At 36.8% G+C, this 26,984-nt stretch overlaps 1 protein-coding gene across 1 annotated transcript; it reads right to left on the reverse strand.

Annotated features, from left to right (window-relative positions):
* On the reverse strand, positions 1 to 26,984 carry DNM1L (dynamin 1-like; the record flags this gene model as incomplete). The annotated part of the gene is made up of 17 exons (XM_010193998.1): positions 1 to 861; positions 2,418 to 2,577; positions 4,912 to 5,021; positions 5,658 to 5,822; positions 9,243 to 9,299; positions 10,847 to 10,939; positions 12,249 to 12,338; positions 12,443 to 12,598; positions 13,578 to 13,698; positions 13,866 to 14,072; positions 14,362 to 14,493; positions 15,123 to 15,243; positions 17,235 to 17,397; positions 18,224 to 18,310; positions 18,881 to 18,952; positions 20,137 to 20,183; positions 26,840 to 26,984. Coding segments are annotated over 17 exons (1,983 nt in total), but the record flags the coding sequence as incomplete, so codon positions are not given.

Genomic DNA, 26,984 nt, shown 5'->3' on the forward strand with positions numbered 1-26,984 from the left:
TTTTTCAGTTCTGCCAGAAGAAATTTACTATCGGATGGTCCAGGGGCTTGGTCCCAGTGGGGAGGAAGGGGAAGGTGTTCTTGTACCTGAATTTTAATCCCCACCACTTATACACAGGCTCCAGTGCACATGAATAACTTTGCACCCACTTTTTTGTAGGCTGTTATTGTTCGCAGGCTCCAGGCTAATTCTTCCTACATGATACTCCTTTAAATGAAGTTCAAAGTTTTGTCTGCAGTTTTAACAACTGGGGAAAAAACGGGGACACACATACATAGTAATACGGTAGACATCTCTACTGTGCTATAAAAGTGATACCTCCATCTGTCATAGTGCATGCAATATATTCATGAAAGAAAATACTCGGTGCTCTCTTCTCTTCACAGTATTTAAACTTCTATTGTAAAAGCAGCTTAAAACTATGCCACAAGACTACACCGTCCATCTTAACCACAGGCAACCTGTTTAGCAAGTCAGGCACTGGAACTTTAATGTTTTTTCCCCAAGTTCAAATGAGACTGTCACTCAGACAGTAGACTTGGTCTGCTTTAATTTGCACCAGAAAGCTGGTAAGGAAACATTTAGAGCCATTTATTATGTGGATTAAATATGACTTATTCTGCAAAATACAGCATATTTTTCTGTTTGCAAATCAAACCAACTGTCTTTACATGAGCAGATTTACACAGTTGCAGTACACAGATAAGAGTTCATAAATAAAAATTCTACTCCGTATACCATGCCTAGCAATTTTCTTGTCAATGTAACTTCCAATGCATATAAATAATGTCACTGGTACAGTCTTCACCAGAGATGTGTCTCACGAATCTCTGCAATGATCTGACTGGCACGCTGCAGGGCCTGCACAAAGAAAGGCAGAAAAGCCAAAGTTATTTTGTTTTTCTTAAGAGACTTCTTAGAGATATAACAGCAGCAGTCTAGAAAGTATGATGCAAAAATTCGAATTACAGCTAATCATTTTCATAATGAAATTAATAGTAACAACCTGCAACAACATTACAATTCTGAAGCCTTCCATCTGCAAAGGATTATGCAAGTGGAAAATACTACAAAGCAAAAGTTAATGGTAAAACTTAGCATTGGTATCATATACCAATATGTAAATATTGGCATTGTTTTCAGTAATTTTTACACACTTGGTGTTCCCATTAACACCTATGTTTGTTTTAATATTTTGTACTTATAAATAAATTCTCAAGAAGGGCAGACATTTTCACTACACACTTTTCTAATGCATTAAACCTTCCTCAAAATAAAAGGGAAACTGTACCTCTTATATATGACTTCCGGCATTCTGATGCATTCATCACAGTCTAGCCTGCTAAACTTCACAGATTTAAAAGCTGCATTATGCTGGGTTTATTGCTTTCTCAAGTTGAGATCAGCCTGTTAGCTCTTCTGCATCTTTCTAGAAGTATAATTTTGTTTCAAAGAACGTCTTACAATAAGTTATCGGGCCTGCTTATAACTTCAGAATTCTCTTCTGATTAGTAAATATATTTTTAAGTTTGTTGGCTGCAACCAACTAATACTGACATTATTTAAAGTATTACTCCACTTTGGGGAAATCTGAGCCATGAGCTTGGTCCCACAAAGTTTACAGCTTAAAAGCTGTTTAACAGAGAGTTCCCCACACTCAAATGTTGATCATATAATAGCAGATACTGAATGTTCTGCAGGTGTTGGACAAGCAATATGTCAGAGCCATTCCATCTCTCAAACACACTGTCTGACCCCACTGCACATGAGTGAGAAGCACCTCTGGATATTTCTTCAGGGAGCTGAACTGGCAAAGGGATGCTCTGGTGCGCAGTTCAACACAAAGCAGCGTACTTCTGCTGCAGGGGTATCAGAGTCTGAACATAACCGAACAATGAAGAAACGAAGAGTTCTTTAACATGGACATGGCACAAACACACTGTCAACTGATGTACACAGGTGTCATCATAAGCGAGTCCCGACATTCCCACTGTTCATATGGTGCGGCACTGTCCAAATACACCAGCCCCTGGCCAGTAGGCTCTGTGTGAAGCATACACATGACGGGAACTTAAAACACTGTAAACTTAATCCCCCAGTAGAGAGCTGCTGAACACAAGAAAGTAAAGTTATGTAAGAAATTATTAAACCCAAATGTGTAAGTGAAAATAACACCAGATTAGATATTCTGCTTGACATCCAAAATATAGTTTAAGTCATCTCTTCCCAAGTACTCAATCTACATCATACTTCCTGGTCACACATTGCTTTTAATTGCTCTAGCAGAGGGAAGTAATACACTGGCATACTCTTAAAAAAGGAGCACAGAAAATGGAAAGTAAGTCTTCTAAAAATCTCACATGCATATGGTTTCAATGTAATTAACTACTCCCACGAGCTCCTAATCTTTTTAATACCTTTAACATGTCAGCTGCCTCTTTTCTGCGCTGTGCCATGTCCTCAGATTCTGTCAGAAGGTCATCCAACAGCAAGGACTTGTACAGCTGGCCTACCAGCTCACTCTGCAGAGTGTCTTTCACGTGGTTCACCAGAAAATGCATCACTGCCTTTGGCACACTGCAAACACAGAAGGATTGTTTCTTCAGAAAAAAGTACTCAAAACCAGGTCTGCACTATATTGAAGAATGCACAGTGTGAGCAAGCAGCTACACACAACCTTGGCTCAGACTACCAGGAATCTACCACTACCATAAATAAAAACACTCTCTCAAGTAAATGCAGTATCATGTGCAATTTAAGAGCTGTTGAATGTCTTCCAAATAGGGCAGCTGCATTGTAAAGAACATGAACATATATAGTGTAAAAAATAAGAATAAATTACCTTGCTCACTGGAGACCAACCTGAGTCTCCACTGTGCTAAGCATGGCAAAAAGCTAAGTATTTCTACCCTAGAGACAATCTTAATGTGTGAATGAGAAAGGAAAAGAGGCAAAGAAAGAATTCATATATCCAATTGTTCTTAGCAGATAAACTGAAAACAGGATCACTGTTCAAACACTGGTCCACATTATCTCTGGTATCAGAGAGCACAACATCAGGACAATTTAAATCAGCAAATACAGTTTAAGTGTGAAAAACATATTTGTCTGGCATGGAGGCAGACAGTAACCAATGAGATTCAAGAACAATCCATCAGAAAGATATTAGAGAGTCTGTAAAGCAACATTTTTCAGCTCTCTGTCAGGCTAAAACTCCTGAAAGAAACCACTGTCTTAGCTCCAATTTCCAAGCCACAAAGCTTCCTGAAAACCATTCCAAGTATGGAATCTACCTGAACCTGATTTTGAGACTGCAGCTATACGTAGCAGTACTCTTCTGAAAAAGTGGGGGAAAATATTTACATGAGTATTAACAAAAACAAACCACTGCACTAACACAGTACCAAAATCTGGTGATATGAACACAGGGTCAAAAATGGAATTAGCACACCTCAGTTTAATTCAGAATGACAGTAACTGACAATAAAAATACTGACAGTTGTTCCCAACTGAAAAATAAACTGCATTAGTATAGACAGCCTTGTTGGTGTAATTCTTAGCAGCAGCATTTTGCAGCTAGAGTGGACTGGAAGTTGACATGACCACAAAAAAAAAAGTTTCTGCCAAAAGAACTTTTCTGTGAAAGTAGTGACCACATCACTCTTCTCATGTTCTCATGTGCCCATAGCCCTAGATCTAAATCAAAATCATTTTCATGGGCAGATCAAAAGTTTTTCCTCATTCTCAGAGTGTTGCAAATATCACTGCAGAGTTCCCTTGACAAGGACCATGGAAGTCTTAACAGCCAGACCCAAGATCAACCAAGATCCATCAACACACCCGAGCTTTTGAAATCATACTCCCAAGTTTGGCTGGGAGCTTTCCCACTGCATTCTGCTGCTTTATGGTTTGTTGTTTTTTGTTGTTTTATTTGCTGGGGTTTTTTGGGTTTTTTTTGTTTTTTGTTTTGGTTTTTTTTTCCCCCTCAAACTTTAAGCAACACTTAAAAGGCATTTTCCATAGTTGCACACAGCAAAAACATCACTTTAGGTGAAAGGTCTAGAGCACAAGTCTTATGAGGAACGTCTGAGGGAACTGAGGTTTGTTTAACCTGAAGAAAGGGAGGCTGAGGGGAGAACTCATCACGCTCTACAACTACCTGAAAGGAGGTTGTAGCGAGGTGGGGGTTGGTCTCTTCTCCCAAGGAAGAAGTGATAGGACAAGAGGAAACAGCCTCAAGTTGTGCTAGGGAAGGTTTAGATTGGATATTAGGAAAAGTTTTTTCAACAAAACATTTGTCAAGCATTGGAACAGGCTGCCCAGGGAAGTGGTGGAGTCACCATGCCTGAAGGTACTTAAAAGATGTGTAGAAGTAGCACTTAGGGACACAGTTTAGTGGTGGACTTGGCAGTGCTAGGTTAACAGCTGGACTCAATGATCTTAAAGGTCTTTTCCAATCTAAGTGATTCTGTGAATCTATTTCTATCCTTATAGCTAAGTACCAGAAAACTTAGTTGCAGTAGTTCCTATTTGACCTTTCTGTTGAAATAACAGGACAGCAAACCTAAGTTCTGTCAGGACCACACAGCACCTAAGTTCATTGCAGTTATTCTTGGCAAGTCATTCATCTAAATTGCAGTGTCCTCCAGACAAGCGGGTATCTCCTAAATAATGAAACCTTCTACTTAATACAATACAGAACTCAAACCGTTAAGAAACCAAGTGTTTCTTCAGGCTTCCTAATTCTGTGAAGGTGCAAGTTTTACTGTTGTTGTCCCTTCTAAAAAAGAAAATTAAATCATATTCTCTCTCTGCTTAAAATACAAGAACATGACAAAATAAAATCATATACATGACTCCTGATATATTACATTTGTATGGTTTCAACATTTCTACAAAGTTTTGTTTTACCTGTCTTGAATGTTCTTCCTGACAATAAGGAAGTAAGATTTAATAAGCCGTTCAATCACTTCACAATCTCGTTGCTCACGGGCAGAAAGTTTGCGTGCAACAGGTACAGGCTATGTAAAAAATAAAAAAAATCAGTTTACTCAAACTGTGGAGACTAAAATAAACTATTGCTCTTTTAGTCTGGTAGTTTAATAAATGTAACCAGTCTTGCAACAAACCTCTTAATTCTTCAGAAATAAAAATCAGAGATATCAAAATCCAGACCTGTGAAATGAAGGTCAGAAGGCTACTACTAAGTTTTTTTAAAAGCTCACTTAAGGAACTAAGCTCTCCAAACACTTAAAGAATCTTCATCTATTTTTAACTTGAGTTTTGTTTTTAATGAATCTTTTCCTTTCATATAAATGCCAACTTCAGCAAAAAAGCAGGCATTTGAGTTGAGACATGAGCTGAGATTTGTTTCTGTAGAAACAACAGTCTAGACAAGGAATTCACTTGCACAAGAATTTGTGAAAAGAAGCCAGTTAGCCCAAATTGTAGGCTGAAACCAGGGCAGGGGCAGGGAGGAATGAAGCACTGGGCAAACAGGAAAGGAGAAGAGACTGCCTAGAGCTCCCTGTCCCTGCAGTGGTAAATCTTTACAAAGCTATCATATATTAGTAGCAAAGTTACAAGATCTGGAATTCAGGTGTTTTCTTTCCTGAGCCTGAACTACAAAGAGGAGGTATGCGTCTTCCATGACTCACCACATCTAATAGGTTTACAGCATGCCCTTTTTGAGGACTAGCAGGTAGAGCTGCAGCTGGCTTGGATTTTTCCTCTGCCAAAACCTCTTCCACTTTAGAGGGTTTCAACATTCCTCTCCAGTTGCCTGTTCCAGGCTCCTGAGTCGTATCTCCTCCAGGAGCAGCCTGCAGAAACAGCACAAGGAAGAAACATTGCAGAGTGAGAACCTGGGCACTGCAAAGCAGTATCTGATCAAATCTACTAATACTGAGCTATAGGCAAGACTCCCTAAAAACGAGTTTTTCACATGTATATTCCCATCATTCTATTCTTCATATTCCCCACCCTTTGCTGCTTACATCTAACACAAAGTACTAGTAAAACAAAAGCTTTTAAAACTCATTCTTCCTAATAATGGTAGGAAAATGTCTCACAGAGAAGCTCTCCAGCATTTTTATGGGTCTACAAATCACTTCTGAAATATGGAATGGTCTTCCTAAGTCTTTTGGCTTTTACCATTCATCCTTGAAGCAATACAATCTATACCATCAGGATCATTCTGAAAGTATGTTTTGAAGATCACCACAGCTTTTGGAAGACTTCAATTTAAATTCTTTAGTATTTTATGTATATTTAAACTGAAGTTTCTTACAGTAACAGCTAAAAATTATGCACATTTATGTTTCTGAGTACCAAAGCTACAAAGTTATTTGTGCTGCCAGACCTCAATCTACAGGCGGCTTTTTTTTTTTTTACCAGATTCAAAGAAAACAAAAATCCCCATCCTTTGGAAGTGAAGATCAGAGTTTCTGGTAAGTTCCAGACAAACATCCCTGATCTCCTGAGGAAAGGACATAACACTCAACTCTTCAACATTATCTGCTCTGTTTACTACTGTGCTTTAAAATCTATTGCTGTTTGAAAAACATTTGAGGTCATTCAAGGCTCTGAACTACTAGTAGTAGTACTACTACTTATGTCTTGTTTCAGATTTCAGGAGGAAATAAGCTAAATTTATCTATTGTGTCTACAATTAAACTACCACAGCCTAATCTTGAGTCTAAAAAATAGTGAGAAACAAAGCATGGCAGATAGAATACCAACAGTTGCATAGCAGGAGGAAACCCAGCTGAACAGTGCACATCAGAAATTTTATTGATATTGCAGAACTGTTCAAAGGCACTGTGAAAAATACACAAGAATTCAAATCCACCTCTACTAGTAAAAAAGAACCACTGCTGAGGAAAGCTCCACTACATTATTTCTGACAGCAAGACAGCTATTCAAAATGGCAGAAATCCCTATGCCACTCATTTAGTATTGCTGTGAAGCCTGCTCTATCTCCTCGCTAGCTTCAGAAACAAAGCTACATTCTTTCACAAGAAACAATGTGTTGAGTAAGTACCACCTAACAAGGGACAGGTTTTGTGGGAAACACAAAGAAAATTTGGCAGCTTACTGCAACTTCTTAAATTGCAACAGTATCCTCACAGTAGCTCTTGATTTCTTTGTAGATGTCTGTAGTGTATCAGAGCCTCTAAAATTTTGATGAAAATCACAGTTAAAATTCTACTGCTGACAAGATGTTGGCTTTAACTACTTTGTTCAGGACAAAAATGGCAGCTTTGCACTAGAAGCTGAATTTGCTTATGCGATGAAGCAGAAAGCCAGAGTCCTCTTGGTACTCCTAATGCACAAACTTGTGACCATCCATCTTTTCTGACTCCAAGTGAAAGCAATTAGCAAAAAGGTCTTTACAATAATAAGCTGTTAATTTAACATGAGAAGACAGCACACCTAAAATGTAAAAAAAACCACTGCAGAACACATTCCACAAATATAAGTAAACCAGGGACTGAACAATTCAGTGAAACAACAAAAAGGAGGTTCAGTTTGAACAAAACCTACAAGGATTCCCTGCAGGAAGCAGGAAACTCACATTTTTAGCTTATCTTCTGTCCTCCTGCTGTAACTGTCAACACATTAAAAACATGCAGTTTAACAACCATGCTGAACACTTCTGATCACAATACTGTTGTACCAAACAGCCCACTGACTACAGTTTGAGGCAAATTATGTCGCTTACTTGCACCACAATATATTGCAACCAAGAGGTCAAACAGAAAGCAGTGACTTTGCCACCTAATGGCACATCTTTACCTGCCGCTGCACATAATGAAATCAGTAATGCCAGGTAGCATTGGGCATTACCACTGTAGGGCATACCGTGTCAGTGACAGAGCACTAAATATGAACTGCTTTCCGTACTATCTGAGGTGCACCACAACAGAAATGTGCATGCAGTGCTTAAAGGAAAAATCAAGACAGACCTTGCCATCAGCCTCAGCAGAAGCAGCAGTAACAGTCTCCTGGGTAGCAGGTGGCAATGCACCTGGAGCTTTAGTAGACTAAAGAAGGTAAAAAATGCAGGGAGGGAGGGAAAAAAAAATATTCAACTGAAGACCAGCAAATCTACCTAGCAAATTTCATACACTTTTGCCTACTAGCAACTTTAAAAATCCAGAAAAGATTTTGAATTTGTGAGCAACACAGTAATATAAGCAGAAAATAAAAAAAAACCAAGCATCTTCAAGACAGTTAAGAGACTTTTGGCTTATCTGGCCTTCAATTTCATTTCAGCTCCTACACTAATGATATAAATACTATCAATAAAAACAAATATCTGACAGCACAGAAAGCAATCTCTAGATAGCTACCTTAAATTCCCAGTTCATCCATCAGCTGGCTTCTACTGATTAAAGGCAGTAATACTAGACCCATCCTGGGACTCTGTCTCACTTCTAAAGCTAACAAACTTGAAGAACTCCTGTTACAACCTGTGATGAGGTTGTAAAAACTTAACTATATTCTTCACACTTAAGCTATATCCTGTGTGTTTGGATTCTAAATACATCACGCAATATTAAATACCTGTCTAAAATTCTAGCTGATTGTCAGACCATTCATTTCTACAGCCAGCCCATGTTTTCCATGACACCTGGTTCTTCCACCCACATACTTGTCATGGAACTAATCACAAAACCTGGTAAAACCAAGCAAGCTCCAGAGACAGAATACACGACTGGATTGTGATGACCAACTGAAAAAATCACCTCCATCATCTTCTCCCAAAGAAAGCAAGACTGCAATAAATTGCAGTTTTAAGAGTGACTTAAAAAAAACCCCAAACAACCAAGTCACTATGACAGCACACTGAATATTTTAAATCACTTGTTTAGATTTTGAGTTTAGATTTTGAAAGCAGTGTGTCTCAGCCACAAATTCAAGCATACAAGTTGTGACTCCATCTTTTACCATTTACAGGCATTTTAAGCCTTACCTCAGATGACACTCAGGTAATAAGTATAATACTAATGTAAATTTATAGGCAAGTCTCAGATGTAAAACCTGCCAAAAATTGCATCTTTGGAAGAAGGAAATAACATTCCATTTCTGTCTTATGAAATTGAAAGAAAAAAGTCAATACCTGGAAGCTCCCAAGACTGTTACTAGGACAGTATATCAAAGTTTCCATTACTTATACTGGATCAAAGGAGAATGTATTAAATTTTAAATGAATAAATAAAAATCAACATTTACTTTACCTTGTCTCGTGGCACAGCAGAAGGCAATTCCCGGGCTAACCTGTTACGCCTTTGTTCCTTTAAAAACAACCCAGCAAGACCTCAATTATGTATTATTCTGTATCAATACATATGGCAAGATTCATATTTTACAGATTACTGACATTTTAGAGACAAACACCAGTAATTTCATTTTACCCAGTGTCACATAGTCATACTATGATCATAAGAAAACCTCAATTATTTGGATAAAACTACTCTGATTGCCTGATCAAAAGTAAATTCTCAATATACAAACTTTTGCAACACACTCCATAATCAAAACTAGAGCCTTTAAAAAAATGAGATCAAAGCTACACAGTTTGGCCCAGAGTAGATACCCTACTGCCCTTATTAAACTTTAAATCTTCAAAGCGATCTAAAAGAATTTGATTCTGTGGCCAGCAGGGTTAACTGATTAGCCCAAAAGGAAGACGGAGGAGCAGCAAAACAAAATTTGACACAATCAGGACAAACAAAGATCTGATTTTTCTTGAAATTAAGAATTGATTGTCCACTGAATAAGGATAAGGTGTTTTACGTGCTTTGTTTCTTCAAGAATTTCTATGTCCTGCTCAGGAAAATGTTGGGAAAGAACTAGTTTAAGTAATACACTGTAATACAATAATCTCATATGTTTAACTTCAAAGTTCTAATTTTTGTACTCACAGCAATTTGCACAGACATTTTTATTGAACTAGATTCAAGAGCAGTCTACCAAGGCAAGTTCAATTGCATAGCCAGTCAATACAAAATTTATGTATAAAAGAAAGTAAAAGGTTAGAACTAAAGAACAGAAATGCTAACATAAACATTTTTAAAAAAGAATACTACTATGAAGTAATGTGTTGGATAAGCAAGGGAACTTAAGAGTATTAGCGACCTCTTAGCCAAATGGATAAGCACTGCAACAAAATCAGACTGCAAGACAGAATTGAGCAGATCAGTTGTAAAACAACTGATTCTATAGGATGATTACAGCAACAAGTATTACCAATCAAAGCTGGGCTTGAAAAACAGAAAGGCTACTGAAATTGTAAAAGGCTTATGGGAGACTGATGGAGAAAATAACCTTAGGGAGACCGCCGAGGTGTGGTAATACAGAGATTCAAGAACAATGCCAAAAGGAAGCAGAAATTAGAACCTGGATAGAGGAAGCAATACTTGTATTATGCTTTCATGAGAGGAACATTATAGCTATCAATACATTCTGTCAAGAGACAAAATGCAATTACTTCAGCATTAAAGAGTATTTCACACTTATCAATTTAGAGTTTCTCTTCCAAAACTTCCATTTAATAGCCAGTACTCAATTAGCTGCTCATCTGATTTTCCAGACAGAAGTACAGGCAGAATTGTTTTCAGTGAAATATCAACCACTGTTCCTGAAGGTAATAAGCAATATAAAACTAACAAATTAACAGAGTGTACACCATATTTGTAATATAGCACATTTTTATAGTTTAAAATGTAGAAACATGCTTCAGTGAAAGAAATTGAAGCATTTGTTCTTCTACCAGTTATTTAGGCTCTCACTTTTAAGGACTCAAAAGATAATTTTTTTTTAAGAAAATGTATTTTCTTACCTCTATGTTGTTATTCATTAAACCACAGGCATCAGCAAAGTCTGGATGTTTGGTATTGATATAAGCTAACTCAATGGCCACTAGATTATGAACCTGCAATGCAATGTCATTCACAGTTCAAAAATTCAGTAAGGAATGAAATGCTAGTGAAGAGCAATGACCTACAATGCTAGAAAGCACAGTCTAACTGGGCTTAGCAAAAGACTGCTCTCACTGCCCCCAAAACACTGAAGTTCTCATCCAGAAGGCAAGGGAATTCATTCATTCATTGCAGTACATTCAGACCTTCAGTCATTCGGGATGTTACATCAGTTTAACTTGTTAGCTTCATCAATTTAACCCTTTTTCCAGTAAAAAATAAACACAACTTAGCCATTTCATGAGTGAAACTATACAATAATGAAGTAAGCTATATAATCAACCTTCAAGCCACAAGCCACATACATTTGAACCAGTGAGAGATGCTCATTATGTGGGATAGTGAGCATGCTGAACAGCTATTTACAGACATGTGCAGAGTCAATAACTGAAACACTTTGTTTCCTCCCCAATAAGCAGCCCAAAGCAGGCTTTTATATTAAAACATACTTGCTCAAGAAGCTGAATTTTTAGTTCTCATTAGCTAAAGGGTTTTACAAGCAAAATCAAAATTTTGTGTTGATTTTACTTCTGAAACACACAAAATAAAGACTATGATTTAATTTTCATCATTGCATCCTTAACTCTACAGTAAATGCACAGCTTCTGTTACCAGGCAGGGAAATATATCACAAAGACTAGGAGACGTCACATCCAAGTTCTAGTAACATCTTCTTGGGAGATTTAAACATAGCAGACAATAAGCTGAAGAGGATTCCCCTCCACTCTTTTGTTTTTTTATGTACCTGTTTTTCACTCATAGAATGGTTTGGGTTGGAAGGGACCTTAAAGATCATCTGGTCCAATCCCCTGCCATGGGCAGGGACACCTCCCACCAGACCAGGCTGCTCAAAGCCCTGTCCAACCTGGCCTTGAACACTTCCAGGGAGGGGGCATCCACAACTTCCCTGGGCAACCTGTGCCAGTGTCTCACCACCCTCACAGTAAAGAACTTCTTCCTAATATCCAGTCTAAATCTACCCTCTTCCAGTTTAAAACCATTACCCCTTGTCCTATCACTACCTGCCCTTGTAGAAAGTCCCTCTGCAGCTTTCTTGTAGGTACCCTTCAGGTACTGCAAGGCTGCTAATATAGTAGAAGTTTCAAAAAGTGTAGATATTTAACAGGTAGCTGCTTAACAAATATGTATTAAGATTCCTTGAGTAATTTAGGTTCCTGACATTACAGAGCAAACAGAAGCATCAAGGAAGACTCCAGAAAACACATACTTTTCCCAGTAAAATTATAGTAGATGGAAAATTACCATTTCATTTGTGACAGGAAGTCGTCTACGCAGAAGACAGGTTACTACTTCAACTATGGCATCATGCAATTTAGGAAACCTCAGTAATTCCTAAAAAGAAGACAAAAATTTACTGATGAGACTTCCAGAATTTTTCAAGGAAGTGGGGGAAAAAGTCCAATAATTAAACATAATTCTAAAACATGCATTTTTACCTGTGTACTATAATTACTACAATGCTGGATAATCCTCTGCATTTCTTCATGAACCAGCTCCACACAGCGCAAGCTAGGCTCTTCTAAACGTTTGATTTGCCTTTTTACCAGCAGTTCAAATGAAACTTCAGGAACAAACAAGGCAGGACGGGGACCCTAGTTCAAAAGGAGGGAAAAAGCTGTGTATAAAACCAATATACTTCTAAAAAGAAGTATCTGATGAAGCCCAGAAAAAATCAGGTCAGTACCCACATCCAAAAGTACACTCAGAAGAGATCTTCAGAGTAAAACACATTACAAGAATATTGAAGTATAAAAGCTTTATAGACTAAAGATATTCAGAAGTCATTATCTTTAAGACAAACTGTGTTAAGGATTAACCAGTATCCCTATGGAACATTGAAGATTTCTACCTGGTAATGTCACTCTAGGCTTACGACTATTAACAGTTCTTTTCAGATTTGTGGATCCAAGTTTAAAAGAAATCTATTATAAAGGCAAAGACATTCTCTTCCTAACTTCAGAGAGAAAAGTTACCATTATTTATTTGACAGTCATAAGCATAGAAGTAGACTTACATGTTTGACACCCAAAGTCAAGCTCTAAGGAGTGAATGTTCTATATGCTGCAAAATTTAAAAGCGAACTCTGATAATTCTTAGCAAGACCAATTCCCTTAGTCACAAGAAACCTAATCTGTCACGTAACTCCTCAACAGTTCAGTGTTTATGTCCATTATATAGAATGAAAATGTCTCATACATCTCAGATTGAATCTTTATAACTAACAGAAGTGCTTAAAGCAAAAAAAATAAAAATGCAGAGGCACATTTTCTGTACTGTATAATAGCATCAGCTTAGGGCTGCCAAAGCTGGGCCCGAGCTTAATTTCACCTGTAATAACAGTAATGAGATATAAGTATTCACCTTAGACTCATTCCATATCGGATAATGGCTGCAAATTTGGATATGGCATTTTTCACTTAAATCATCAAAAAGCAGGATTCAGCCTCTTCATATAAACACATTCATCTGAGATCATTAATTCCCAGGATTGAAGGAGCACAAATTTGTTGAAACCTTATCTTCAACTCCAATGACTAGTAACAACACTTAGAAATACAGAAGAACACTCACAGTAGCATTTCTAATGGCAGTCAGAATATCGATTGTGTTAAGGCCACCCAGTGGGTCAACAGATTCTAAAGTTCTTCCAAAGGTCTCATGAAAAATGTAACAGATTCTGGCTCCACCACATCTGAAAGAATAAAACACCTGAAGTAGTAAACAAGAAAAAACACTCACTGCAAATATTTTTTACAGTGACTTGGATTCAAACGCTTTTGAGTGTTATGCTCCAGTGTAGTACTATTGCCAGCAAGAGCCACTGCTACTCAGACAATATTCTAAATATTTGGTACTTACAGTTCTGAAGTCTCTATGTATTTTGCTGTTCCTTCAATAGTGTTACAATATTCTGTGGCAAATTTGGTAATAAGCTGCAATAAAGTGGCACTTTTGTCCTCAACAGGTTCCCCATAGCTGTTTAGTAGAGACTGGTACTGAGCAGCTAAAACATTGATCCTGGTTTTCAGTTCTGGCAAGCAGTCCCTGATATGATGCATCAGTAATCTAAAAGTAGAAAACAGTCCTTCATTAGAAGGGATGTAAAGTTTCAGCTTTATCATCTCTATCAAAACAGAGAAGAGACTGAAAATAATCACCGAAGGAAAACATTTACTCAGGGAAACTACAGTAAATTCAGAAACTGAATTTAGAATCAAATAGAACTTTCCTTAATGTATCACAGCACTAAAAGGAAAGGTAAGAAGAAACGTTTGCACATATTCCTAATACACCAATTTATACCTTAAATTATCTTTAAAAGCATACATGTTTTATTCTGCAAAACATGTAATACCTGTTCAGTGTTCTAGCAAGATACTTGGTTCCATTTCGATTGGCTAGGGAAGGATACTTCTTTTGAAGAAAACCATACTCATCGCGAATGGAATCAGCTACACTCTTCTTGTTGTTAATATCCAACTGACTCCTGAAGTCAAAAGGCAGAGTTACACACCAGTTAATAGATGCAAAGCAATAATAACTTACACTTTTATTTTTCCAGACAGGACATCTAACAGTTGGTTTTTGCTTTACATGCATAACTCATCTTCCTTAGACAATAAAGGGTTTTATTTGTCGCACCGTGCAGCATAGTCAACCAATCAGTATGGGTAGCCGCTGCACACAAACTAAGCAATGCCTCTATCAAAACGGCATGAGATTTGACCTAGCTAATGCAAAAAGAGAAAGGTACTATGGCTATATGCAATTAGCACTAGATTAGCACCAATATATACAAGATCTGTACTGGATCAGTGCTAATGCAAGCAGTTGACCAGAACCATCCCTCAAGCTAAAAAACAATAGCAGAAAGAAGTGATGCTACAGTTCTTTTAGAAGAAATGGCCCTGCTCCTTTTTAAATGAGCAGTTGGTTGAGTGGAAGAACAAACAGGCTTTTGAAAAATGAGCAACAATCTTCTTGTTTCCTTATTCAGAAGTTCATTTCAACATCAAGTCACCTTATTCTTAAAATCATATTCATGGTTTAAAAAGCTGAAACCATTTCTTCATATTAACAAAGTTTTAAGAATAGCATCAATGTGCCCAGACAGACCTGTTCACTACTCCAATGATGCCAAGTTTTACTGGAATCACTCTTCCCATAAGCACATCCATAGCATCAGTGCCAGCATCCATCAGATCCAGCTTTGTAATAACAGCAAGAGTTCTTCGACCTACCAAAAGGAAAACTCACTCATCACAGGGATGTCTTGTCTTGATCAGGGTAGCTAAAAAATTATCATTCAAAGTTTCCCCAGACAGCTGCATGAAGTTTAATACTGCAAACCAGCAAAGACTAGCACAAGGACAAGTGTTAGTCTATCTGGAGCCACTTTTAACAGAAATATAGGAAAATATTTGACAGGTACTGCTCCCCACACAGATCTGGTTAAAGAAAAAGGTTTAGTCACTATTCAATTTCAAATTATAGTAATTACCTATTACAACAAACATTTTTTTGCATACTACATAAGGTTAGAGGTGTTACTAAGCACTTGTGGAGAAGACTAAGTAAAGCAGGCAGGGGACTCACAAGTGTGAGTGGACTGAACATATTTCTAGATTATATGTAATGCCAGACACATAATGGTAATCTGTTTGGAACTGTATTTGAAGTACCACTACCCAGTGGAGAAGCTGCTAAAGGAGGCAACAGGCCCACTTCCAGCATAGTGCATCAAATACATAGCTGAAAGCCCCAGGAGAATGAATAGCTTGAAATCCGCCCACTGAAGAAGTGTTAGGGCATTTAATTTTGATAATGAAACATATTTTTATTGAATATGTGACTATTTTCTGAATTAAAACTAAGCTTCATATTGGACACTGTGGAGGAAAAAGTAACCTAAATTCATTAAATAGGTAAACATTGCACATCTAAACAGGCAGACTAACATGCACAGGATTTGTCTGGGAACTTAAAATTCCCTGGGCTCTTTGGTCTGAAAAAAACATAGCAAACTTTTTCTTTAAAATGTAACACACTTCTCAAGTCTAAAAATAAAGCAGTATCTCAGCAAAACCAGTAGGTTCTTGGCTCCTGAAACTCAGATGAACGCAATTCAGAGTCTGTGTATTTTAGTACTTCAATTTCTCATTACCTACCATTATTCCTACAGAACCTGCAACATGAGATGCCACTCTTGCTTTAAATTTTAGAACTCTGGGAATTGATCCAAAAATCACAGCTGATAATTTTTACAAGGGTAAACTAAAAGGAAAGGGTCTGTTATCTTGAACTGGGACAATCCAAATGAGAAGGCTGCCGGGAGAAGAGCTTCTCCCCCGAGGTTACATGGCTGTGGAACCCATAAAGGCTTAGGCAGGCAGGCGAAAGCAGACTCAGGGTTTGAAAACAAGCAAGAAATGGTAAGGTCTATGGGAAGGAAAAATTGAGAGTGAAGTATACCAACACCAAATTTTAGCCTAATTTCTGCATACCTACATTCAGAGTATAGTTTTCTACATTCTTTCAAGTCATACAATGCCATTTATTAGTCAATGGTACTAAGACCAGTATCTACACACAAGAAGCAGGTACCCAGTAGCTTCAGATCTGTTTCAAAGCCATTAGGTAAATAAGAAATGGTAATCCTCTTTTTAGGTTAAATTAAATCAAATCGGTCAGTTCTGTCACACAAATGCAGGGCACCAAAATGGATACTGACAGTACATATTCACTTTATTCTTACTAAAAGTCACTGAACTAACAGCTAGACAGACTACTAGCTGTAGGATGACATATTTTCAGTACTAAGAGAAACAACATTGGACAATAACGCATTAGATCATCCTAATAGACTACTGTAAACTACTAAAAATCTCAGAATGCCCAACATTCTGTAATGCCATTTTGCTGCTCTGGAAACAGAAGTGGCTCTCGTGACTACTAAAATAGTTATCTGGCCTGTTGGTAAACCAGGTATCTGTTAGACATTAATTCATCACAGCATTCTCTGAGTTGCAGAGACTGCAGCAGGAAGTCAATATAATAAAAAAAAAAGGAAGCAAAAAAAAAGGAAGCAAATATAATAATTATATTTTCTAGAAAATGCAGTAACATTTGTTTTTCTTACTACTTTTTGCCCAAGCATCTTCAGTTTTATTTTATGAATTAATTTTAAAAGAAGTAGAATTACAGGATTCTGTTTTTCTTGCTGCTTACCATCTGGATCCACCTCCCGTGCAATTTTAAGTGCTTCTGAAGTGGCCATGTCTGTGTTAGCAGCTGTGACTGCCAGAATAATTGAATTTGGGTTGCTGATGAATTGAAGGATTAACTCTCTTATTTGAAGTTCAATGTCCTTAGGCTGATCACCAACAGGCACCTAGAGAAAAAACAAAGAACTGTTCCAAATTGTATATTTATGCCTGTGTGAGACCACTCATTGAAAGTTCATACCCTATACCACAGTATAAGACACAGTTTTCCAGCCCTTTCTTTCCACCTTCACAAATAGGAAAGAAAAGGAAGATCTTGAAAGATATAAAAGTCAAAAACACTCGTCTAGAAATAAGAATCAATTCAAATTATGTGATTTTGTTGTCAAGAAGACTTGGCAACCAAGAATCACCTGCACAACTGGCAGAGTGGGGTGTATATATGTGCACAGGCAGGGAAAAAAAGACATCTTGTCATCTTTGTGCCACAGAAAATTATTCAGTATAGAATAAATATAAAATTTAAATATAAAATTCAAGTCCTAAATAAACGGAACCTGACTATTTGTACTAGTGCATCCTCACTATATACAACTTATTTGGAAAATACGCATAGCAACTTCTGGAAAAAAAATAGGGAGAACATTTTCAAATTTGTCAACTACCCATCTATCTGCAGGTATAACTTTGAAACTTCAAGTGCTACCTCTTCTATTAAGAGGAACATGCAGCCTGCACACTTCCAATCCCTCAGCAGTATACAGAAAGAGGCAGAACTTAAAACAAGTTTAGCTCTCACAACAGTGAAGAGCACCAGAAACCCAAATCTTACATGAGAAGATGGCGACATCTCAAATTTATATAATCAACTACTTCACCTGAGGAAACCTATTTAGCTAACAATACAGAATAATGGCAGAGAGTGAACACACATTCCTTGTTTCAAGACACACTGTTACCAGTAAGTCAGAAGAGAAGTATTCTGCATCTTACCTTTGTCATTCCGGGTAAGTCCACAAGAGTCAGATTTACAACATTAGATGAAAAAATCTTAAGGTGAATAGGTTCAGGACTGATACCCTAGAAATATATTAATAATAAAAATTAATCACTGTACTGGATTATTTTAATGCATCCTCTAGAAAGACAAAAGCTGTAGTTCCAAACTAGAAAAAATGTTCTTCCATCATATACCTTGCATCTACTTGGTAAGGAAAATAAAAAGTTAGACACATCTGTCAATCAATTTCCTTCTCTTTGGAAGCTGCCCTGTTTTCTCCCTTAATATAATGCATAAAAGTTCTAATATTTCAGTAACTACACAGATGTGCAAGAATAGAATATTTGATTTTATGATTACACGTAAAGCCATGTATATGGAGAAATGGATGTGAGTTTAACTCGAAGTTTATTTTTTGCACCATTATTACAGAAGCTTTGAAGTAAAGCAACAGCAATTCTCTGCATTTCGTTTTAGCTGAAGTCACTTCTCACAAACATAGTAAAAAAAATCTCAAGATAGCAAACAGCATTACTGTGTTCATCAGAATAGTTCAATGTTTTTCAATTCTAGCTGCCAAAACTATTTAAGAAAGGTTAAAGCAGCAAGAGAATCTATAGCAAGACAAAGATAAACAGTGCAACATTTACCTTATTATTTCCTGAAATCCTCTCGGTTTCATTTTCTATTTCCTGACGAATTTCATCAAAATCTGTATAGATCTGAAGTACAGATGAAAAAAAACTGTTTAAAAATCAAAGACAGCATAGACTTAAGAGCAAAATAACACTCTCTTCTCCAAGAGATGGTGAAAAACTCTGTAACTAAGTATACGGAAGGTGAGAAAAAGTAAAAATTACTTACTATTAGCCCTTAAGCTAATGCTAGCAGCAATCATCAGTGCTAAAATTCAAAGAAATTGGAATCTTGGTATTTAGTCTGTTGATTAATACTGTGAGGTGGCAGCTATTAGCACTTACTACCCCCTCAATGACACGCAAGGTATAAAATAGTGTTCACATGAGGAGAATTTAAAATTTTTAATTCCATTTCTACTCAACTTGCAATCCTTTGAAGTTAATAAGGAGCACATAGCCTGAACCCCTTCTCATCTCAAAGAGGACAAAGAACAAGAACAGTTTTATTTCAAATTTTTTGCGCTCTTGTCAAATCTATTCTCCTTCAGTAAATCCAAAATAACTAATAGCACAGAGCTACCCTTGCACAGGTTCCCTCTGCACTCCTCTCTAGATTTACTTCAATTTCTAGCACTGTCTAGAAGGTGAGGAAATCAGTTTAAAGTAATAAACACTTGAGTAAGTCTGTCAACAAAACAGATGACTGCCTTCAAGCAAAGAATTAAGCTTTGACTCTCTTATTGAAGTCATCTAAGTTTCTGCTTCTCCCCCCTGATAAGCATTAGGCTCTTCCTTCCTCTTCATAGCTTTCTAATAAATCTCTGAAGTAGCCAGTTCTTCAGACTTCTGATTATATACTTCCAATTATATATTGCCTTGTCTTTGCAATTTCCATTCTAATTTCGCCAATGGACAAAGAAAAATCAACAACATAACACAAAAAGTATTAAGACAAATAACTCAGCAGAATCAGTGACCCACACAACAGACAACCATTGATAAACTTGTCTTGAGTTTAAAAGAATACTTCCAGAAGTCTTCTATTCATAAAAAGCAAAACAGAAAATCCTCAGTACTCTAGCATATAGTATAGCAGGTAGAATAATCTCCTTTTTGGGAAAGTCAAGGGAAGAGATATAGAATTAAGTGTGTGTGTAAATATATATATATACACATACACACACACACACACACACACACACACACACACACACATATATATAAGATAGGATATTTATGACACTGTTACTCCATCTAATTAAACGTACCTTATTTTTGGTGTGAAGAAATTTACCCCATTCTTCAGCATCTATCTCTGAAAACAAAGAATTGGTACATGAGGAAGAGGAAGCAGATGTTTCAATGACATTTTTCCAAGAACCTGCTAGTTGAAAACTACAATGTGATTTTTTTTCTTTTTTTCCCAAGCAGCAAGAGAAAAATTATTCTGATTTCTTCTGTTAGGTATTAAATAGCTCAGTACAGATACATTTATGATTCTGTTTACGATTTGGCTTATTTAAACATTTCATCTCATTACTCTTTTAATTTGTCTCTCTTACACAAGGTCCACCTTCTTAATTGTGACTCAGCCAATCAGCTATCCTACCATTTGGTACAGTCCATTAAGTATCAGCTTGTAACAGAAAACAAAAGAATTATTAGCAGTAACTTAAAAAAACCTGAAAAATTACCAGCTTTTAGCATCGGGTTTTTTTACCATGCAAGTGAGATCAAATTACAGCTGAAAGAAAAAGTTAGAAAAACCTGTAGAACCAAAACCAAGCAAGCAGAAATTATGTAAGAAATCTGCATAACAGTGAAGTCTTAAGAGAAAATGTCTCTTCCCAAATCTGTCAAGGACCAAACATCCTAACTCTTGTCAATCACCACTGATGTCTGGAATTACCTGAGGCTATTCAAGAGCAGTCCCAGAAACAGCAAAATGGGTTTTGTCAGTTTCCGTTTCATAACACAGGAAATTTGAGTCACACTGCGAGGTACTCATACTTCCACAATGAGGTTTCCAAGCGTTAGTTCAAATTTTTAGTTTGTGGTCATTTCCCCTCTGCTCCCCAATATAACAAACTGCTCTAGAAGAATAGTCTACAAGAAATCTGGCCATTTGGCAAATGCACTGCTTACCTACAATCAAGTCAACTTTCAAAACATTTTTCCACTCAAGTTGAATTTCAAGCTACTGATCAATAGATTTTTTTTTTAAAGGATTTGGGAATTAAAAGTGCAGGAAATTCTATGAAGCAGCAACGGCACAGAAGAAAAGCAAAAATTAATCTCATTTTTATGCAATAAGGTCAGAAAACTAAAAATCAACCAGATCACAAAACTCAAAAAAATAATAAACCAACACACTAGCCGAAGTGTAAAAGTAAAAGTGTAATCAACAATAAAGTGGCATGAAATGTATGTGCTTAGTGTATATAAGCATGCACTTTATGCGTAGGGAGAAAGAGCAAGTGGATAAAGGCAACCTTTAGAAAGGTGTCTTGGGTTTTTCCATGTAGCAGGGTCTGCATTTAAAGAGAAACAGCATTGAGTGACGTTTAAAATTTTTAATCATATTTAATATAGCATTTTATTAACTTTCAGTACCAGACTGTATTACAAAGATCACAAGTGCATGCAGACAGATGTGCATGCTATTCTACTACTAATGAGAACGTTACACATATTAACAATATGCACAGAAATAAGATCTTAACTAAACACTGATAAATGATGCATATTAATCAGCTATTCTATACAACAAAGGTTACTTGATGATGATTTTATTATCGCTGTTCATCTAATTCCAACAGCTCACAATATGTTTATCTGAGCACAGAAAACAGCACCGTTAGATTCCGCAAAGCTGAGCTTCTTTGGTGAAATGTGTTTCTCATGGCAAGAACGAGTAAGGAAACATTTTTAATGTCACTTTAAGTAACATTACTGTATATAAGAAATCTGAGGATTACATCAATCTTTCTAATGCTCAGTTAGCAAAACCAATTACAGCAGTTTGGAGACAGATTTAAGAAGAGACAACTTTTGCTACCACCCTTCTCAACTTTTAATTTACAACTCTATTTTCTTTATGTGATGCCAGTACAGCATGATGAAAGTGCAAGAATCAAAGCAAACTGGTAAAGACATTTTTGGTACAAAATGCAAGTAGCACAGCAACAATCAATTCATCAGTATGGAATGTTATTTTAATTACTTGCTCAGGTGGGTAAGTCAAAGGTTTATCATCAATGGAAATGCCCTCATCTAGATGGACTGGATCCATTAAGAAAAAAAGAAAAAATAAAAAACAAACTACTCTTATCCTTACTGTCCTGACGGGACGTGAGCTACGGAGAAACCATTGTTAGGAGGCAGATTTTGTTTGTCTTGGTTGGTAAACAGGTAAAATTACATACCTGTCTCCAAAATAAGTGCAAAGTGAAAGGCCTCATAAATTCCAGGTTATTAAACAAGACCCGTTTATTTACAGTTCAGAGGAAACAAATTAAAATGCACATACAGGAAACTAGAGTATCTTCAAGATTGCATCCCCTCATCTCCTCTTAAAAATTGAATCTAAGAAAGTAAAGACAGGCATAAAGCCAGGAAGAAAAAGATATAGCAAGATACTGCCACCATTACACTTTAAAGACCAGTACAGGCACTCTCCTGTTAAGTCCCTCCTAGGGAGATAATGTCCTCCAAGGAGACACTGTTTTAGTCTTAAATTAGTGGTTTTATGGTGGCACAGGAATTTGCAGGTAGGTACTAGGCTTAGTTCTATGTAAAAAGAAGTGTTCTGGTTTAGTACAATCTATTAACTTTATGAATACATGTAAAAGAGATGTATTCTAGTCAGAGGCATTGCATTTTAACTTGTTGACATCTACAGATCAAAGCAGACTGAAAATTTTTTAAGCTTTTCTGGTTTACATGTACAACATCTTTTTATCACTAGTTTCAGTGGTAAATTAGTCTTCCCTTGGTTATATTACTTTCTGGAAGCTTTTGCCTTCTGGAAGGCAAAACTTTTAGGTGAATTAATCACCTGTGTGCAGAAACATTTTGGTCATTATAAAATTATTAGAAAAGATTAGAAGAAATTATTAAAACAGATGCTATTAAGGACAAACAGATCCTGCCTTTCAAAAAAAAAATCTGATTAAAGCAACAGCCCACTTGCTTTTCTGGCATTTCAGATCATGGAGTGAGACCTGAAAACTTTAATATACTGGAAAACTAGACATGATTAAAGTATTTTTCTCAGGACTTCCCACCACAAAATTGTTACTTCTTATCTCCTATATTGCAATGCTCCTTTAGGAAGCTCAAACACAAGTACAATGCTGACTTCAGTTACTCATGTATCTCTTCTCCCTTGCTAAAGCAGTAGAAGTGTTCTCACACAATGGGAGCACAGGGAAGCTGTTCAGAGGCATAAAAGGCTATCACCAGAGGATTTCTTGCAGCACAGCAACAACAACTTCCCAAATACTAAAAGGACAAAAATCAGCAAAGCATGAAGAATCTTACCTGTTTTCCTAGCTTTCTAGTTCCCATAGCTTCACAGCTCATGGACCCAGCAGACTCCCATCTGAACTGTTTTTCCCCTAACCTCATCCTTTCCTAGCTCTCTCTCATTCTCTCCAAATAAAAAGAAACCCAACTTGTGAAAAAACATGTGCACTTCTTCCAACCTATTCTGTATGTTATACTATTTTTTCATCCTTGATGCTGACTAGATGGCAAGCGCTTTTGAGTGAGAGCTCTTTTTCTCTTGTGCTTCTATGAAGCTAAGTACAATGAAGTGGTCTACACTGTTTTGGAGCTAGGGGTAAGGGATTCCTGTTTGAACTAGAGAGCGAAAAGCTGCTAAAACAGTGTTGAATTAGCAAGCAACAGGTCTGTATTGTTCTTGTGTACCTCTCAATTTTATCTGTTCAGAATTTGAACAATGTTCAGCTTCCTACCTTAGATGAAAAAAGAAAAGACCCTATAAACATTTACTAATTGACCATTCATGTGTTTCCTCCTCTTTTCCATTTCCTAACAAATGGATAATCCACCAGAATAGGTCTTAGCTACAAGACCAATTTAATAATTCACAAGACCAGGCCCAGTTCTCTCGTAAACACTGCTTCTTTTGCAATTTGATAAGAGAACATCACAGTGTGGCATCACCACATCAAACACACCATATATGCTGAATCACTAGAGGCTAACAATAAACAGCAAAAGCATGAGAGCATTTCCTTCACACCACACCACACACATCTCTGTAGAATATATGTATCAGTTTGAAATATCATGTTATGAAAACACAACATTTCTTCACGTTTAATGGAAAATTCATCTCTCTGCTATTTTCTGACTACTTTGATCTATTGCAGTGACCACCGTACAATGGTGGTCCAAACCATAGCCCATTGGTGACTTCGAGGAACAGCAGAGTTGTTCTTTAATGTCACAGGTTAGAAAAATCAGAGGTTAGTTCAAACATCTGGCTGCAACTCTCTCTAAAATCTTTCCCAACGTGCTTCCCAAGAATCAAATAATAAAATTTAAAAACAACAAAGACCAAAAAAACCACACCAAACCAAACCAAACACCTAAATTGATATGAACTGATATTCTCTGGCAGCTCACACACACCAGATGATATCAAAGTGAAGCTAATAGAGAGACAGTTTTCTCCTTCAAAGTCAAAGACAAGGCAATTGTCCATGCTTAATCGAGTATCACTGCAATCCAAAGTGCTTTGCGTTAAAAACACGGAAGCTTGTTACACCCAGATGGAGGAAAAATTCAAGCTTATAAGAACCAAATCACAAAACAGAAATCACAAGACAACGAGGCAGTTAGATAAAAATATCTGTGCACACACAGAGTTCATTACCAGCACATTCAGAAAGCAGCATCCCAAGACTGATATTTTCTTCCTCAATATTCAATTTGTAAAGAAGAAACCCCTCGTCTGGAGAAAACCCTTTGCTGCAAGACTATGGACAGATTTCCTTTCAGGAAATCCTGAACACAAACACAACCCTACCTCAACATCCAACTCAAACAAAAATATGACCTGTAGTAGTATAATGACTTACTACAAAGTCAGACAGCATAGCCAGGGCAAGAGGCTGCCATCTTTTTTCTTTCCAAGCTACTTGATCTCATCTTCTCAGACGTAACACCACAATCTGTACATACAGTAATCTGCATTAGTGTGAAGTCCATTTAGACTGTGATTTTTCTGATTTTTGGAAAGAGAAGCATTTCAAACACCACTGGTAAGCCATAAAGGTCTGTCTGTTCTTACCAAACAAGCCCACATTTCTCTCAAAGGAACATCAAGAAGATATAACATGTATGTCTCACACATTGATTTTTTTCCCCAAATATCTAAATGAGCCTTATAAATATTAATTTAGCCCAACATCCTTATGCAGTAATATCATTATCCCAATTTAAATTTAAAAACTGAATCCCCAGATCAAATGCAACCTACGACAGAAAGGCTCTGCCTTGACTAAGAATACTCTTAATTACAAAATAATCTTTTACACCTGTAATGTTACAGAGCAGAACTAAATCATATTTTATCCTACAACTCTGAATCAAAGCATTCTGAAAAGTACTAGAAATTATACACTGCACAAAGCAAGTAACATAAAGCTATATTTAAAGAGATCAAATGTGCCGTTTCTAAAAGGTTGCCCAGAGATTCTCTGAATTTTCCGTCCCTGGAAGATATCAAGACCCAGGTGGATAAAGCCTTGAGCAACCTGGCCTTGAGTTCACAGTTGGCCCTTTTTTGAGGAGAAGGTTGGACTACAGACCTCCTGAGATAATTTTCAACCTGAATTGTTCTACAATCTCTCACAATCTAGCACAACTTTAATTGTAAATTATGTACTGCACGTTAAAAGTTCTTAATTGTTATGAACTGGAACTGTGTTCTCTGCTTGCAGCACTAATGAAAACTGGAACTTAAACCTTTCAAACTGCTCAATATTAGTAACTGTTCTTCAGCAACCAAAGGCTATAAATACCACATGAAAAGAAATACTGTAAAGACTTTATGATACCTTGACTTACTATTGCTAGAAATAAATTCCAAACAACTTGAACACTTGAGAATTAATAATTATAGCCCCAAACTTATGATGTTATCAAAAGCCTGTGTACAGTTACTATCCAAATCGAAAAGCTAATACAATTTATCTTACGATCAGAAGGTGGATATGCCCCTGTTGCTTTTTCATAAGATAAAGCACTAGTTAATATAGAACAAGTGTTCAAAGTCCCAATGGACAACTGAGATTACTCTCTTGTTCTGCTGAAGAATAATATAGAAGCATCACAGAAGACACAAGCTTCAAACTAGACAGCTTCAGAACATTTAAAGTGTTGTTCTCAATGTGCTTGGAATCTCTCAGAGCAGTCCAGTAAGCTAGCATCTGCAAGATACAGAATATGTCCATTAAATCCTGTTTGCATCTACTACACATTTGTTTTCATTTCTCCTTCTTCCATTGTCCAGAGCTTACCTATTTCCTGACCTCTTCCTAAAAGGTCACATACTAATCAATCGAGGAAAGATCTTATTTACACAGCAAAAGAGGAGAGGAAGAAAAACACACACAAGAAAATCATGTTCTCTACACTCTAGACAATCATTATCATAACTAAACTGGTTTCTTTGGCCTGCTCTTCTCGAAAGTGTTTCCTAAGAACAAACAGGAAAACTTAAAACATTAAAGATTTTTAATATCCAAAAGCTTTTGAATTAATGTCATTTGTTAAATGGACAGAACAGATGTGACAACAGCTGTGTTTTCTTCCAAATAAATTTAAAAAAGCACACTTGAGATTTAACATTACAACTACTTATTTTCTGTCAAATGAACAAGAAAGATTAGAAGTCTTTTTCCTACTAGGCAAAACACACTCTTGGATCACACTTACCATTTTCATCTGCAGCTGTTTTCCGACCATCTGGGGAAACATGGACCAGCTGCAGAATAAGGGGTCTCCGGGTGACAACTCCAGTACCTCGTGGGAGCAGATCCCTCCCCACAAGACTTTCCAACACAGAACTCTTTCCACTGCT

Source organism: Mesitornis unicolor, unplaced genomic scaffold (assembly GCF_000695765.1).
Source record: "Mesitornis unicolor isolate BGI_N332 unplaced genomic scaffold, ASM69576v1 scaffold25591, whole genome shotgun sequence".
Taxonomy (NCBI): domain Eukaryota; kingdom Metazoa; phylum Chordata; class Aves; order Mesitornithiformes; family Mesitornithidae; genus Mesitornis; species Mesitornis unicolor.